Source organism: Plectrocnemia conspersa, unplaced genomic scaffold, assembly GCF_051122295.1.
Source record: "Plectrocnemia conspersa isolate PC_06_02 unplaced genomic scaffold, ASM5112229v1 ptg000001l, whole genome shotgun sequence".
In the NCBI taxonomy this organism is placed as follows: Eukaryota; Metazoa; Arthropoda; class Insecta; order Trichoptera; family Polycentropodidae; genus Plectrocnemia; species Plectrocnemia conspersa.
Window position 1 is genome coordinate 21786411 of NW_028277165.1, and position 19017 is coordinate 21805427.

The 19017-nt window shown below is 28.2% G+C and overlaps 2 protein-coding genes across 4 annotated transcripts; one reads left to right on the top strand and one right to left on the bottom strand.

Annotated features, from left to right (window-relative positions):
- Positions 1 to 33: 33 nt before the first annotated feature.
- Positions 34 to 2614, top strand: Daao2 (D-amino acid oxidase 2). Its single transcript, XM_088198952.1, has 7 exons — positions 34 to 345; positions 408 to 511; positions 943 to 1140; positions 1205 to 1427; positions 1736 to 1803; positions 2072 to 2189; positions 2262 to 2614. The coding sequence occupies exons 1-7, from the start codon at positions 262 to 264 to the stop codon at positions 2475 to 2477; spliced, it is 1011 nt and encodes a 336-aa protein (XP_088055078.1). The 5' UTR covers positions 34 to 261; the 3' UTR covers positions 2478 to 2614.
- A 2824-nt stretch (positions 2615 to 5438) lies between these two features.
- Positions 5439 to 17596, bottom strand: LOC148239200 (uncharacterized). Of its 3 annotated transcripts, none has more exons than XM_088198934.1 (2): positions 16749 to 17596; positions 5439 to 6455 (listed from the first exon to the last, which is right to left on the bottom strand). In XM_088198934.1, exons 1-2 carry the CDS (start codon positions 17541 to 17543, stop codon positions 6015 to 6017), a joined length of 1236 nt encoding a protein of 411 aa, XP_088055060.1. In that variant the 5' UTR covers positions 17544 to 17596; the 3' UTR covers positions 5439 to 6014. The 3 variants fall into 3 exon arrangements, with proteins under 3 accessions (XP_088055060.1, XP_088055051.1, XP_088055070.1); XM_088198925.1 differs by lacking the exon at positions 16749 to 17596 and adding an exon at positions 12599 to 13508; XM_088198944.1 differs by lacking the exon at positions 16749 to 17596 and adding an exon at positions 7849 to 9148.
- Positions 17597 to 19017: the final 1421 nt, after the last annotated feature.

The following is a 19017-nucleotide window of genomic DNA, read 5'->3' on the forward strand; positions in this document are numbered from 1 at the left end:
TTATCTGTAACCTTTGCGACGTGTATTTATACTTCTCAAAATTTCAAGTTAATTAATAATAATTTCTAATATTGATTAAAGTGAATATAGATTTATTTGTGGTTTTACAGTGAGAACATCATCGATATTAATACCTTACTAATAAACTTATTTTTAGAATTATAAATAAAATTATAATAAATAACAACATTTGAGAAATTTATGACTTGAATACGTGTATTTTATCAGTAATGTTTGTACGTGTGATTTAATTCCATCAAAATGGTGAAAGTTGGTGTTATAGGTGCCGGAGTCAATGGATTGAGTTGTGCTTTAAGAATCAAAGAAAGGTTTCCTTCGATCAATGTAAGATTTTAAATTAAAATTAAGATTTTAAATTATTCAATACTAAATTTTATTGGAATCAGGTGACTATTATAACGAAGAGTACAAGTCCGAATACAACTGGAGATGGAGCAGGCGGACTTTGGGGTCCATTTTTATTAGGAAGCACTCCTCCAGAGAATATTTTGTAAGTCATATTTCTTTCAAATAATTAATAACAACTAATCAAATTGGTGCATTGTACTCAAATTGATTTTTAAAGAAAAATACTAGTTTTTTTGCATTATAGTGGTGTATACAGCCGATTCGGTATTTTTTAGCCCACTCGTATACTTGCTAAAGTGACAGACTAATGTTTTATTCGTCAATGAATTTCTCATCTTCACTATTCAAAAAACTGATGCTGCAAGTGAGGTGGTTATTTTAAGCTACTGCTGTTACCTTTGTGTTGCATGCTTGATTCGTATTAATAACTGTCAGCCACTCTTCCAAGTATATTTAATTAACACTGCTATGTGTTTGCGTAAAAATGCATGTAGTGACTTGTGATAAAAGCATCAATATTTTTAATGTTGATCAAAATAATTCAGTTGAAATATAAAATATATTAAATTACAGAAAATGGAGCAAGGTAACGCACGACTTTTATTTCTGGCTTTGGAGACAAGGCTTGGCCAGTTCTTCGTTGATTCCTTGCATTCGTATCAGCAAAGACGATTTGACTCCACCGGAATGGGCGAAAGCCACTTACGGTTTTGTCGACATGGAAGAGAAAAATTTAGCACTGTATAAAAAAATGTTTCATTTGGAAATGAAGTATGTTGTCCTTTATGAAATATATATTATGAAACAGATTTCAATTTTCTTTTACATTTTTCAGAAGTGGCCATAAGTTTGTAACGTTTGTCTGCGAAACGAGTATTTTATTAAACTATTTGATGGATCGTTTCACAGCTGCTGGTGGCTTGGTAAAGTTTCAAGAAATTCATAGTATCGATGAAATGCAAAACGATTATGACGTCATTGTCAACTGTGCAGGATTGAGCTCTAAAATTATCGTTCCGGACAATAATGTATCTCCGATCAGAGGACAAGTTGCAAGGGTTGGTTTTTAATTTATTGTAATAATGTTCATTTACTACAGAGAAATAACTACTGTAAAAAAATTAGTCTAAAATTAATGCATAGCTTAATTTCACTTGAAAACATTCCACCACAACCCTTTGCAGACTTACTCAGTGTTATATAGACGGCTGAGATATGCAACGCTTTCCATTTTATATGGCACCAACTATCTCCTTTGTTCAGATCCTTTTTGCAAGTGCTTTTAAACTGTTAAAAAAACAAGTCCTTATGACAAACATAATTTTCTGATAAATAAGATTTAAATTATTTATAATTGTGTTTCTAGGTTAAGGCCCCGTGGATATATCATACTGTAATGGATGATTCGGACGACGGAAACTATATAATACCAAAGTAAGATACATAATAATAATAAGCTAAATTGATTACTCGTATTTTTGATTAAAATGTAAATTTTCAAACATGACAATGTCGCAGAGTACATATAAACATTTCAGTATCGAGAATTTTTAGATATATAAAAATCTTAAATGTTAGATAGTTGTATTATTAATTTTTTTTAATGCAGTACTTAGCGACAGTTATTAACTCATTATTTTATTTTACTGCAAATTAACGTTAAATAACATGATTAGAGAAACTCGTTATTATTGCTTATCAGTATCGACTCTTGCGTCTTGGGTGGTACACATCAAGAAAATGACTTTAATCTGAATATTGATTCTAACGATAGCAAATTCATCCGTGATGGTTGTGAAAAAATCATACCGAGTTTGAAAGTGAGTTTCCACATATTATTTTATAATGAAAATGTATTTTTATATAATATTTTTTTCTTTATGTTGTTACAGAATGAGGACATTTTGTACGAATGGGTTGGTTTGAGACCTGGCCGTCATTGCGTTAGATTGGAGAAAGAGATCCGTAACATAAACGGAAAAGAATTGCCAGTAATTCACAACTATGGACATGGTGGAAGCGGTTTCACTCTATTTTGGGGTTGCTCTGCTGATGTTTTGGATATTTTCGAAGACATACTTAAGAGCAATATTAAAAGTAAACTATAAAATGAATCGTTAAATACACATTTTCAATATATTATGATTAATTACATGTTTATACAATTATCACAATCTCTAAACTCTATTTTTATGGTTCGATTCAATATCAATGAGCATTAAAAGTTATTATTATTGTGTTTTAATTTAGTTATTTATTGTTGCCGATAAAACTTGCCTACTATGAAAAAAATCTTCAGTTATTTAATAAAGGTTGAAACGTTTTCATTTATAAACCATAAGAAAAATCAAAATTATGATTTATAGATTTATACACAAAGAATAAGCTGCAACGCTTAAAAGATATGGCTAATAATATAAAGTCAATGAAGTGTGTCACTTTGCCCAAATTGCTGGCTATTTACTACAAATAAAAATATTTGTAGATGTCATTATTTGTGTATATTATATTATTTGATGGTTCCTTTTCTAAATTAGGCGTAATCTTAAATAAGTGCTTAAGAATTGCCATAAATGCTTATTTTAGGACTAATCCCAACCAGAGTGAAGATTTAGAAACCATTAAAGAGTTTTGCTATAGATAAACGTTTAATTTTTATAGGAAAATAAAAAAATATGAATAGAACTAACACCTGTCTCTAATCTTGACAAATACAATTTGTACATTAGTTATACAAACACATATTTAAAGACGAACTGTCAGATAACTTTAATGATCTGCATCCAGGTGATTACTGCTGTGATTATGAAGTCGGAAATGTTCGGTTTTAATTGTATGAGTCATAAAAGACATAGACAATTAACTTATTATCTATTTCATAATTATAAGCTAGGGTAACAAAATGGGTTAGGCACTTAATATACATATAATTGTTTTAAAACTTTATATAAAATAAACAGATTGTAAATTAAAAAATATAATAAACTTGCCAAGTAAGGATGGGAAAGTAATTTTAACTTATGATAGTGGAAATCTATTATAGAGGATTACTCTACAGTAGTATCTGTATTGAGAAGAATTACACAATGATTGAAGCTTTGATGTATATTTTGTGTTAAAATATTATTTGAAGCTCTCAATATATTCTCCGAGTGTATATTTTTCACATTAGAAGAGACATACAAAATTATAATTAATTACAACTAACTTGACAAGAAAATAAGGGATGCAGTATTCAGAATTTTTTATCAGGAGATTCACTATTAGGTCTTCATAAATAACTCTTCGTTATGCTTGCATCAAAATTAAAAATAAGCAACTGATCGATAAATATCGTTTAGATTAATTTACATACATATGAAATAAACAGATCCTTGTTTTATTAGATGTTATGTGATTATTATTCTACATAATTAAAACATATATGCTATTAAAACTATTGTCTGACAAGAAAATTTAATTTTTTGGAATTTGTAGCAAAATGCATGCCAATAATATGAAGTATGTGATAATTTTTTTACAAAATTATATTGCGTATTTAAGAAAGGCATTGCAGTATAGTCTATTATTATACAATATACTTACTAAACATCTATACGACAAAAATAGACTCTCAAACTAAGTCAAGTAAAATTTAATGTGTATTCTTATCTACATACATTATAAAACAACGCTATTAAATGAGCTACAGAAAATCATAAAACTTATGTAAGTAAAGCTCTTAAGTGTATATTTATTTGCTATCCATAAACGTGTACCACAAACGTGCTTTTTAATAGAGGAATTTGTAAAAATAATTACGAATAGCAAAGAATTTACCGCAAGGTTAATTTCGAGACACAAGAACTCAATTGTTAGTCATTGCAAAAGAATTCCGGCTGAGGATTGCTTGTTATTTATTTTAATATATATGCATATGTGCTTATTTTTATCAGCTTAATAAGATTTTTGTACCATGTATGACTCAATTTAACTCAATTTTGATTACCCGGAAGATTGAAAAAATAAAGAAAGTCCTAATTTGTGAAAATTGGCCGAAATTATAATTACATAATAATAACTAATAAATATTTATTATTATTTATATTAAATATAATTTTACAATTATAACTATTTTTCTAAATTATATAATAATAACAAATTAGTCATTAAATAACCAGCATGATAGACTAGTAGTATAAATCGCTGATTATTGACCCATAAGACCTGGATTCGAATCTCATATGGATCTTAGTGTTTTTCAAATTCTATCGTGTCTGGGAGATCAGAATCAGGTTGATAGATTTTTAGGGGTTTAAGTAAGACCACTATTATTGTAAGTTCTCCCCTCGAAGGACCAGCGAAACATTTTTATGTTTCTTATTTATATATAATTTATAACACATAGGCTCACATCACCGCCGAACATATCTAAGACCAATGGTATAAAACCAAGCGAGATGGTCCAAGCATAATAATATTTTTAGTGGAAATGATTAAAATAAAGCAGAACAATGTATGATATAAGAGCCGAGATATTTCATTTTCGACTATATTTATTGGAATTAATGAGAGAACACCTAGTAACAGGCAATTCTGTTTTCACTCGCAACTTCAAACTACGTTACAGTCAAGACTTTTATCTCACCTTTAGTGGAGCTTTTAAAATCGACACGGACGACTCATTACTCAGTAAAATCCGGACTTGGACAGTCAAACAGCCTTCCTACTTCATTCGTCAGATTTTGGTCTATCCCAGCCCAGAGTTAACTGAATCATCAAAACGACGTGGAAATTCTACAACGCATATACGTCATTCATACAAGCGGGAACGTAATGACCATAATAGTGCTTTGTAAATTTATAATTAAAGCAAAATTTAAGAAGATCATGAAGAAAATAAAAATCGCATCTATATAATTGGTTTCTTATCCTTTTTAAAATAATAACAGACTGCGTTTATTTTTAAATAAAGCAGTTTAACAATAATATGAAAACCTAAAACATCTGAATTTAATATTTGTAAATTATGTTCAACTAACCATCAACTCTATATTACCTATATTTTTATAATATAAATAAAAGAATAATTATATTTAAAACATATTTTATTTTATAATATTAATAATCAACATAAAATAAATACATACTATACTTTAAAATTAATTTGTATTTATAAATTTTATTAAGATAATACTTAACATTTTATTTATGTATTGTATAATAATATATACTAACTATAGAAGTCTGAATGCTTATGTATATGTTTGATTTATTTATTTATAATTTCACTGCCAAAATTAGGATAACGTAAACACGAGATGCTGTCATTTGTGCACACCTGAGATAATCGGACATACCAGTTTTTCCTATTTATTTTTGGCATCTTGCGCTGCTTGTGATATGAAATACTTTTGGTTTTAAGCTTGCTAATAATTTATGTATTTTATTTATTTAAATGATTCAATTGACTTTTCAATGTTTTACAACACAATATAAATAGTTTTATAAGACACATTTATACTTCAATATATTATTGTATTATATCTAAAGTACATCTTAATGTATCACATAACATACATAGTGTATATAAATGCTTTAATGATTAATATGGCTATTATTATATAAAACTAGTAATACAATGTAATAATAGACATAGTTTAATACTATATCAAACCCATTTTGACGAAGTCTCTTACAACGCCGTTTATTCGATCCGAATATCTCTTTTGCGAAACGCTATTTTTCAACTCTAGGTATTCCATGGAGAATTCATCTTTTTTTAAAATCTCTTCCAAATCCACGATATCATCGTCTTCGCTCATAAATATGGGAGCTGTTAAGAATGCCATAATTAAACCGAAAGGCATCATTTCCTTTATATGTTTATCGTAAATTTCCCTCGGATAACATTCGTCTATGTCGCAGTCTAATCTCTTCAATGCTGCCTTCAGGTTCTCATAATAAAGTTCCAGAAGACTAAGCAAATGTTTCGCTCTGGTTTCCTCGTCAGTGCTGGAGAAAATCAAGTAGGCGATATCTAGTACAGGAGACGAGTGCTTTATCATCTGCCAATCCAGAAGACGCACTTCTACTGGTTTTTCACCCTGAAAATAATAATAATAATTTATTAATTAATCGCTTAAATATGTTAAATGCTGCTCAATAATTATGATTTAATTTTCATCATAATTCTAACAAAAAAAAGTAATAGGTACAAATGACTTTTATTTAAAAATATTTGCCATGTGTTGCCTAAAAAATAAAAAAAAATTAAATTAAATCTTTTAATACCTTAAATTGATTTTTTAAGCAATAATAATTCGACTAATACCCTTAATTCCACGAACTATGTATAAAGTGGTACATATTTATTTTTCGAGCACGTACAAAACGCAGCATCCTTGTATTACATATATCGTAAAATGACGACGTTGATAATTTTTATCAATATAAAATCACCGTTACTATATATTCTCATAATATATGTAATAGACTATATAACAATGAATCTAATTCCTCCCCAAATCATCGAATTTGTTTTTAGCTGACTTTTATTTCACCTAAATACAGATAGTATACTCAAAAAATTAATCCAGTTTCGAATCTATCCTGAAAATAATTTTAAAATATGTCATTTCAGCTAAAATCATATCGGAATACATTTTCACTGGTAAATATATATTTTTACCAGTGAAAATAAAATTTATACCAAGTAATACATATATAAATTTACATATAAATCATAATTTATTTACATGTGATGATAAACGTGACAGTGAATCAGTATTTTTAGTGGTTATATTTTCACTAGTAAAGTTCAAATACATTTTCATCAGTAGATATATATTTTTATCAGCGAAAGTACAATTTTGTAATGTCTATGAAATTCAATTTGACAGTTGCGAAACGTTCATTTGCTGTTCTAGCTGAAAACTAATTATAGTTGTAGAACTTTCAGTTAAAGACTAAAATACAAATTAAATCTCTCAGGAGAAAATAAGCAAAAGAGGAATTACAGACAGTCTTCGCATTTCGCATATAGCTCCATAGTTTATGTGCAATTGGGTATCACACTATGTTGTAAAAATATGACAGTTATCCTTACCGATATTACTATGAACTTCTGATATGAGAGTATTGGTCAAAGTGTATTCATATCGAATTTTGGTTAATAGAAGAGCGTAGAAACTATTCACTTCTTAGAAGTCAAAAATTCACGTCATAATCAATAAAATCTTAATAATTTTCAGTCAACAAATGTTTGGTATTCAAAGTATCATCATCATATTTAATATTTTTTTAGTAAATTATACAATAAAATAACAAGGAAACCAACATAAAAAAACTGGTTAAATGTGCAGTGATTGAATGCTGTTTTTTATATTGCAACACGCGAAGGTCATCACAGTAGCAATTTATTTTATAATGTACCAAATCATAACGGAATTTATGACTAGAATACAAATAGCAATCCTTGACCGAATATATCATACTAACTTCATATCTGAACAGAACGTTGTTGATCCAAGAGTCTCCGTGGCAAAGTACGGTGTAGGGCTCCTTTCCTTCAGGTTTCACGTAAGCCATGAATTTTTTCCAAGCGTCGACAGAGAATGCCTTGAATTTCGCTACACACTCTTCGTCTTCTAAAGCTGCTAAAGCACGTTCAGAGCACAATATCATCGCCTGCTCGAACGACTCCGGAAAAACCTCATCGCCAATTTTTTTAATAATCTCTTTGAACTTGGGCATATCTTTTTGCTTCATCGCAAACGATATTGCATGTAACCTACTTAGATTCATAAGGATTAACCTTAATTGATCAAAACTCAAAGACAACCTTCTGTTGCCCATTACGAAACCCTGAGCTCCCAGATCTTCCATAACTATAACTTCGCACATATCGGTCAGATTGGCGTCATAGCACTTGATACATTTGAGTCTCATATCTTCAGGCACATTATAATTAATCTGTAGTTGATCAAACTCTGGCCAAATCTCAGTATAGAAGCAAGTCTCCAACTTGAAGATCCTCTCTATGGGAAATTTATCTCTCCCGTAACACAGAGCAGTCTTCAGTACTATATTCAAATTTGCAGCTTCTCCGTTTTTGGTACCATCTATGTGCACTCTATACAATACGCTCAAATAGTTGTCTCCCTTGTTAGATCCCGCTGATATTCTCATTTTATAATCGTTTATCTCTTCACTTTCGATTAGTTTTCGAACGATTCCGCGGACCGTTTCATTCGGAAAATCCATGGCAACCACTTCGCCCGACATTTTATTGCAAACTGATCTTCATTACGGCTATTCGTCTACGATCACGTGTTGGTTGGTAGACTTGAACGCACAGTGCCAATTGCAAAGAGCCAAATAGGTGACGACATTAAAAGCACATAAACATTATCCACATATATTTATTAAATGCAATGATAAAAGTTTCTGTTGCGGTTTCCGCTTCATCATTGCTGTATGTTTGTTATCTATTGATGGTTGGAATTTATATTCTTATAAATATATAATAAGAATATAAATTCCTTGCCTTGAGTTATGTGAATTTGATTTACACGAAATTTCAATCTACCGTGCAAATCGCAAATTGATCAAAATAAATATAACAATGATTTTACAACGGAAATTTTTGTTCATTTAGGAATTCTGCGACAAAAAAAAATTTTAGGAAATTTTGTAAAACCGGGAAAATTTCGGTCAAATGGTAAGAAAAACAATTATTTGTTTAACCCTTTCAACGCCAACGACTTTTTAGTGAGTCACCTGTTATTTCTCTTCATGCGTCTTTTCTTTAAATAAATACAAAATACTTAGCTAATATAATAATATTTAATAATTATTCAAAAATAGTTTTTAAATAAAATAAATTTATATAAAAATATATATTATCGCTTAACTATAAACATATGAACTTGATTATAGTTAAGTACAGTGGCGTAGCTATGGGGGGGGGCCGCCCCGGGCGGCACTTGCTTGGGGGCGGCATATTCGCGATGGGGTCGTCTAGTGTGAATTCACTAAAACATATATAAATACACGAATAACAAGAGCTTAATAATAACCAATGTATTATTTTAAGAAATGCTGATTTTATGATCCCACAAAAAATGTATGGGGGGGGGGGAAATTTAATTATTAAATTAATACATTTAGCACTTTCGATAAAAATATTGATATTTAATAAAAATATCGTTAATTCTATAACGATTATAAAGCTTAAAAATAGAAAAATAATAATAAAAAATTGCAATGCATACAATGTTATTAATTATGAGATACTGGTTTTTAAATACTACAATGCTTACAATTGTTTAATATAAAATAAAACTGAACATAACAGTAGAAGTTTCATTAATAAATTAATATATGAAAAAATCCATGTATAAAATAAACTATAATTTTATTTTATTAAAATAGTAATTTATTTATAAAATATTTATAGACACATTGGTAAAATTATTTTCATTGCGAATTAAATTAAGTATAAGAGATATTTTGTTATTTTCTCTTTACACATTCTTAAAAATTACAATCTCTTATCTACGAGTGCTATATAAAATTACAATCTCTTATCTATTAGTGTTATAAACAAAATTATATGTTATGTTATGCGTTTATATAACATACACATCACATATTAAAAGTAAAACATTTAATGCTATCAATTTTTATTATCAAAATCTTAATTGACATGTAGACGAGAATTCAATCAAATATTGATAAAACTACATGCAATGGTTTTATTTCTGTATATTTTATTTTATTATTTTAATAATTATTGTACTGTTTTTTAAGCTCAATATAAGATTTTATTTATACAAATAATTCGTCTGAAAAATAATAGCACTGTTTCAGTAATACTATGAATTTTAATAATAAAAAACTACATAAAAAGCGTATTCAGCGAAAGTGAACTAATAAAATTCTTTTGCTAAAAGCTGTGATTTCTGAATAGAGTTTAATGTACGTTTTATCTAGTTATAAAACATTTTTTTTGTATGTTATTATTTAATAGAACAATTTTATATTATAATAACTTACGTTTTTGAGGGTCATAATATAATACTATTTCTAACTTTGCATTTTTACGATATTATAAATCGTTATTTATCAAACATTATTATAAACAATATGAACTATATAAAATAGTTTAAAAGAGAACACAATATTTTTACTAAAATTAGACAATATTAAAGTCTGTGTTAAGATTGGAATACACTAAACAACTATTTTAGTCTGTTTACAATGATGAATGAAACGACTCAACATCTGTGTGAGATTAATACCCACATATATAACCGTCTTTAAAATGATTCTAAAACTTATCAACTCATATCTAATTTTTACATAAAATTTTATCACAATGATTTTAGCTACTTGCTGGTAGAATTATAATCAAATTAACAAAGTTTAAGCGCGATTTATCACTTAAAAATCAGTTTTTAATAAAAAAAAATACCAACATAGAATCAGATATATTTTTTAGAATTTTTCAAAAATAAATTCAATCGTGGTCCTGCTTATTTATTTAGGAAAAAATTAGAGTGTAAAAGCTTGAAAGAAGCAACAATCGTTTAATGTCATGTTAAAACTTTACAATCAATATTTTTGTAATGCAAAATTATATTTTTGTAGTTATAATAAATGTATATGCTAGGATAACCCTTTATTGATCTCATCAGTATTATAAAAGCGCATGTAACAATCGCTTATTTAGGCGGATCATGGACATTCAAAAATGCACTATCGGTATTTATAATACAAAGAGACCAATGTGACAGTGTTACCAAATCTCTAGCTGTTACGCAATGAGCGTTTCAATAAAATAATTAACATGCAATAACATAGTCTGTTTCGGCCCCGAAGCATAGCATTGACCAAACAGTTAAAAGTATGAAAGAGTAAAGCATCTTCATTAAATTCAACCACTAAACATTTCTACTACCTTGCTTTTGAGATTATAAAATAGGACACTAAAAAAGGTCATCTAGATTTTTTGTTGATTTTAAGGATGATGTGAGAGCTAAAAAATGTCGTTAGGACAAAAATATATAAAATTTTGGGGATGTCGTCTGATCACCTTTCTCTTGGTGATATCTTTGTTTATGTATATACAAATATTGAACACATTTATGAGGTCCCAAAACAAGGATCAACATTTCATGTAAGATTTAAAAAATTCCGGATAAAATAATGAAAAACTTGTTTTATGGTTTAATGTATGTTGAACAAATTAATAGAGAAGAACCAATATATCGTTTTACATATCATGAAATACAATATGTATTAATAAACTTAAATGTTAGTTTGTTAGTAACACACATCAATGTGAATGCAGCCATATCAATGACGGTAGACTTAATAAATTTAAGCACTTTATGCTCGGTTTTTTTTTTTACCAATAATGTGACTAAAATATTAGTTTTTTATTATTATCGTGTATTACAATTTTTACATAATTACAAAAAAATAGATCAAAATAAGACACAGAAAAAATTAACAGTATTTTAGAATAAGCGAAATACTAATCAGAGCGACGGTTGCCATAGCTCAGATACTGACGACGGCGACTTAGCCATTAAGGACGGATCCCGCACAAGTGCGAAATTTTCCATTTTCAAAGATAGGATTATGTTTTATGAATCATCATTTATATTGTTCAATTTTATTATTATTATATTTAAAAATAAACGTGTGTTTTGAGAAAATATTCTTAAAAAAACATTTTTTATATTTTGTTGAACGTTTATTATTTATATTGATTTTTTGAACAAATTTAAAAAAAATATTTAAGGCATGAAGTGATTAAGTAACTCGAAAAAAAGCGAACATGAACGAGAATCGAGAAACCTAAATTGCTAACTTCCGAAAAAGTAACTCATAACATATTGTCAAATGCTTATTGAAAGTCGGTAGATTTCGAAATGCGCAAGAGGTAAGTGGCCGTGGAATGACGCGGACGAAACCCGTGCGAAGTTTTCGATACATGATTTATCACTCTTTCTGTGGATCGCTGACTTTCGTAGATCTCCATAAAACAGGCAACGAAGAAGTTTTAAGCGAAAGAAAGTTGCAGAATAGAAATTCAGATTTTGAAACCGGGTTGAAACTCTTTTCTTGTGCATTACATCCAAGTAAATGTTTATTGAAAAATGTTCCTGTTGATATCGTTGATTTATTTTTTCGATTACTTTACGCGATAACCTAGTTATAACGTAATGTTAATACTCACATCAAATTTGAACAGGATATTGTTAATCCACGAATCTCCATGACAAAATACTGTATAAGGATGCTTCTTGTCTGCTCTCACGATTTCCACAACTTTTTCCAGTATGTTCTCGTTGAAGCTAGCAATTTTCTTTTTGTGTTCTTCATCGTACACAACACTCAAACCTAGTACCATGTTACTCTTAATCCAGTTGATATACTTTGAATTTTCAAAATCTTTAAGCCCCGAAAGATGACTATTCATTTCTTTAAATTGCGCTTCATCAGTTTTCTTTAGCGCAAAAGATAAAGAATGAAGCGCAGCCATTTGTTCTAGAGCCAACAATAAACATTCGTAAGTAAGCGGCTCTTTCTTGTCTAACATCTTAAAATGTATAGCTTTCATATCTTTCATGATCAAAAACTCTTTTTCGTACTCATCGTCGCCGCCAAAATAAGGAACTGGCTTGAATCTCTTATCTTGTGGAACTCCGTGTTGATCTTGCATCTTTTCGAACACTGTAAAAATATTCTGATACGCATAAACTTCCCTCCTGTATAACAATCCGACGTCGAATTTATCTCTGGTACAGTCCGGTGCTTGTTTTAGAATCAAGTTCATGTCGACTTCTTTGCCTTCCTTTCTACGGCCATTTATTCGAATACACCTCAAGACACCCATTAAATTCTCACCATTTCCCAATGCAGATTTAATCTCGTGACTGCCCACTTCGATTCCTTCGTCTTCTAACAACTTAATCAATAACGCCTTAATCTTGTCGTTGGTGAAATTGCTAATCAAATTACACTGCTCCATTTTTTATGACACTGCACTTACTTAACAACGCAAAATATAATACTGACAAACTAAAAACACACGAGGTTTATATATATATAGATTAGGTATAATAAATTATATAGTGTATAATAAACGTTATTGTTTTTATTTTAAACGTAAAATTATCATATAGTTAAACTCGTATATATTTTTAATTAAAATGTACCTGTAAAAATCAACATCAAGTACATAAAAAAAGTACCATAAATAAACCAAAAGTATTTATACATTAATGGTTTTTACCTTGCTATGAAATACTATTGCTTGAGAAGCGATGTACAGTAGAACCTCGATTTTCCAGACTAATTAGGAATAAAGGTAGTCCGGATAACGAAAAATCCGGACTACCTTTTTTCCTATTATTACAGGTGTTTCACTGACCCTTAAACTTTTTATATAAAACATTTTTTTCATAAATTTTATTGTGTTTCATACAGTATCCTTAAAAATAAATAAAAAACTATCTGTCAACCTTATCACTCAAGTGAATACTTTGATGCTATAGTAATATGTTAATTAAAAATAAAATAAAAATATATCATCTTCCTTACATTCAATATAACGAATTTTCAGTATACCTAAATTTATTCATTGGTTCCGTGAGCTTCGCTGTATTATGATTTCACTGAACAATTTTTAATTTATTATTATCTAGCTAACTTTTAAACCTATTCATAAATATAATAATATACATATAATTCTCGGAAATTTTGTAAAACCGGGACAATCCCGGTCAAACTGGGACGTATGGTAAGAAAAATAAATATTTGTTTAACCCTTTCAACACCAACGACTTTTTAGTGAGTCGCCTGTTATTTCTCTTCATGCGTCTGTATCTCTTTCTTTAAATAAATACAAAATACTTGGTTTACTAAATAATGAAGCTAATACAATAATATTTAATAATTAACAAAAAATAGTTTTTAAATAATTCCTAAACTATTTTTATATAAAATAAATTTATATAAAAATATATTTTATCGCTTAACTATAAACATATGAACTTGATTATAGTTAAGTAACAATATTATTACAGCATAATACGTATAACAAGTATTCAATATTTAATAATATATAACCACAGATAGCTTAACCTAAATATTTGCTTAAAAATCATTAAATTCAATATTTATATAATTTTTATTAAACTAATACATTTAGCGCTTTCGATAAAAATATTGATATTTAATAAAAATATCGTTAATTGAATAACAATTATAAAGCGGTAAAATAGAACAATAATAATAATAAAACATTGTAATGCATACAATGTTATTAATTATGAGATACTGGTTTTTAAATACTACAATGCTTACAATTGTTTATTATAAAATAAAACTGAACATAACAATAGAAGTTTCAATAATAAATTAATATATGGAAAAATCCATGTATAAAATAAACTATAATTTTATTTTATTAAAATAGTACTTTATTTATAAAATATTTATAGACACATTGGTAAAATTATTTTCATTGCGAATTAAATTAAGTATAAGAGATATTTTGTTATTTTCTCTTAAGACATTCTTAAAAATTACAATCTCTTATCTACGAGTGCTATATAAAATTACAATCTCTTATCTATTAGTGCTATAAACAATATTATATGTTATGTTATGCGTTTATATAACATACACATCACGTATTAAAAGTAAAACATTTAATGCTATTAATATTTATTATCAACATCTTAATTGTCATCTAGACGAGAATTAAATCAAATATTGATAAAACTACATGCAATGGTTTTATTTCTGTATATTTAATTTAATTATTTTAATAATTAGTGTACTGTTTTTTACGCTAAATATAAGATTTTATTGATATAAATAATTCGTCTGAAAAATATTAGCACTACTTCAGTAAAACTATGAATTTTAATAGTAAAAAACTACATTAAAAGCTTATTTAGCGAAAGTGAACTAATCAAATTCTTTTGCTAAAAGACGTGATTTCTGAATAGAGTTTAATGTACGTTTTATTTAGTTATAAAACATTTTTTTCTATGTTATTATTTAATAGAACAAATTTATATTATATTAACTTACATTTTGGAGTGTCATAATATAATATAATAATATTTCTATCTTTGCATTTTTACGATATTATAAATCGTCATTTATCAAGCATTATTATAAACAATATGAACTATATAAAATAGGTTAAAAGAGAACACAATATTTTTACTTAAATTAGACAATATTAGAGTCTGTGTTAAGATTAGAATACACTAGACAACTATTTTAGTCTGTTTACGATGATGAATGAAACGACTCAACATCTGTTTGAGATTGATACCCACATATATAACCGTCTTTAAAATGATGTGAGATTTTGTATTCTAATAGTTATCAACTCATTTCTAATTTTTACATAAAATATGATCACAATGGATTTAGTTACTTGCTGGTAGAATTAAAATCAAATTAACAAAGTTTTAACGCGATTTAACACTTAAAAATCAGTTTTTAATAAAAAAATTGTAACATAGAATCAGACATATTAAAAAAAAAATTAAGGACGCACAAGTGCGATATCTTCCATTTTCAAAGATGGAATTATGTTTTATGAATCATTATTTATATTGTTCAATTTTATTATTATTATATTTTAAAATAATTGTGATTTTTTGAGAAAATGTTCTTAAAAAAATATTTTTAATATTTTGTTGAATATTTATTATTTATATTGATTTTTTGAACAAATTTAAAAAAAACATTTAAGGCATGAAGTGATTAAGTAACTCGAAAAAAAGCGTACAAGAACGAGAATCGAGAAACCTAAATTGCTAACTTCCGAAGAAGTAACTCATAACATATTGTCAAATGCTTATTGAAAGTCGGTAGACTTCGAAATGCGCAAGAGGTAAGTGGCCGTGGAATGACGCGGACGAAACCCGTGCGAAGTTTGCGATACACGATTTATCCCTCTTTTTGTGGATCGGTGACTTTCCTACATCTCCATAAAACAGGCAACGAGGAAGTTTTAAGCGAAAGAAAGTTGCAGAATAGAAATTCAGATTTTGAAACCGGGTTGAAACTCTTTTCTTGTGCATTACATCCAAGTAAATGTTTATTGAAATTCATTTTATAACTTCATGCTGTGATTACATAAAATATTTGGAGTTTGATACTCATGATAAGATTATTAGTAATACAAATAGATAACAGATAAAATATACATCGCATTAAACGCCACTCAATACATATAATGTATTTATATATTACATATGCCAGAAATTTCTCATCTCGATATTCCTGTTGAAATCGTTGATTTATTTTTTCGATTACTTCACGCGATAACCTAGTTATAACGTAATGTTAATACTCACATTAAATTTGAACAGGATATTGTTAATCCACGAATCTCCATGACAAAATACTGTATAAGGATGCTTCTTGTCTGCTCTCACGATTTCCACAACTTTTTCCAGTATGTTCTCGTTGAAGCTAGCAATTTTCTTTTTGTGTTCTTCATCGTACACAACACTCAAACCTAGATCCATGTTACTTTTAATCCAGTTGATATATGTTGAATTTTCAAATTCTTTGAGCTCCGAAAGATGACTATTCATCTCTTTAAATTGCGCTTCATCAGTTTTCTTTAGCGCAAAAGATAAAGAATGAAGCGCAGCCATTTGTTCTAGAGCCAACAATAAACATTCGTAAGTAAGCGGCTCTTTCTTGTCTAACATCTTAAAATTTATAGCTTTCATATCTTGCATGATCAAAAACTCTTTTTCGTACTCATCGTCGCCGCCAAAATAAGGAACTGGCTTGAACCTCTTATCTTCTGGAACTCCGTGTTGATCTTGCATCTTATCGAACACTGTAAAAATATTCTGATACGCATAAACTTCCCTCCTGTATAACAATCCGACGTCGAATTTATCTCTGGTATAATCTGGAGCTTGTTTTAGAATCAAGTTCATGTCGACTTCTTTGCCTTCTTTTCCAAGGCCATTTATTCGAATACACCTCAAGACACCCATTAAATTCTCACCATTTCCCAATGCAGATTTAATCTTATGACTGCGCACTTCGATTCCATCGTCTTCTAACAACTTAATCAGTAACGCCTTTATTTTGCCGTTGGTGAAATTGCTAATCAAATTACACTGCTCCATTTTTGATGACACTGCACTTACGTAACAACGCAAAAATAATACTGACAAATTAAAATCAACACGAGGTTTATATATATATATAGATTAGGTATATTTGGCAGAGTGGAAGTGGAGACTGGTTTATTTGCTCAAGGATAAACTCAAACTATTTTTTTTAATATCAATCAGAAATTATGTACAGTGTATAATAAACATTATTGTTTTAATTTTAAACGTAAAACTTTCATATAGTTAAACTCGTATATAATTTTAATTAAAATGTATCTGTAAAAATCAACATCAAGTACATAAAAATAGTACAATAAATAAACCAAAAGTATTTATACATTAATTACCTATAGAAATCATATCAAACTAAACCTTGCTAATCTTGCCAATTATACAATAAACTGATATTAATCATCGATAACACAATTAATAATCACTCCAAGTTACACATAGTATTGATCGATAAACCTCTTACAAAGGGCAGAAATTTATGGTTTTTTACCTTGCTATGAAATACTATTGTTTGTGAAGCGATGTACAGTAGAACCTCGATTTTCCAGACTAATTAGGAATAAAGGTAGTCCGGATAACGAAAAATCCGGACTACCTTTATTCCTATTATTACAAGTGTTTCACTGACCCTCAAACTTTTTATAGAAAACAATTTTTTCACAAATTTTATTGTGTTTCATACAGTATCCTTAAAAATAAACAAAAAACTATCTGTCAACCTTATCACTCAAGTGAATATTTTGATGCTATAGTAATATGGTAATTAAAAATAAAATAAAAATATATCATCTTCCTTACATTCAATATAACGAATTTTCAGTATACCTAAATTTATTCATTGGTTCCGTGAGCTTCGCTATATTATGATTTTACTGAACAATTTTTAATTTATTATTATCTAGCTAACTCTTAAACCTATTTCTGAAATAATATAAAATGTTTTTTTCTGGAAATATTTAGTCAAGTTGTAAACCTATTTTCAAATGAATTGAAAATGTTAAGTAGTATTTTATAGATTAAACCATTTTCTAAATAATAATGTCCAATTTGAACCACTATATTTTAAAAAATATTTTTTGAAATCAGAACGAAGCAAAAATAATATTTAAAACCCAAAAAGTTGAGGGTCCGGTATTCGCACACTCGCTAGCTTCGGTACCTCATGATAGTGAGATACCGACAGCTAGTTAAATATAAATAGTATTAAAAAAAGTAAGTTGAATGCCTCATAATAAAACATACATGTTTTATTATGAGGCATTCAACTTACGTTTAGATAAAATACATAATCACTGTAATGAAACTAAGTGTAGCACACGAGGCAGAAAACACAGATTATAACTTTACAATGTTACAAATGATAATTAATAAATTTTACACAACATTTAAATAGGTGAAAATTATATATTAAATAAAATAAGTTATTATATCCGTTAATTTAATTTGCTTATTAAAATAACACGTCTTTCGATAT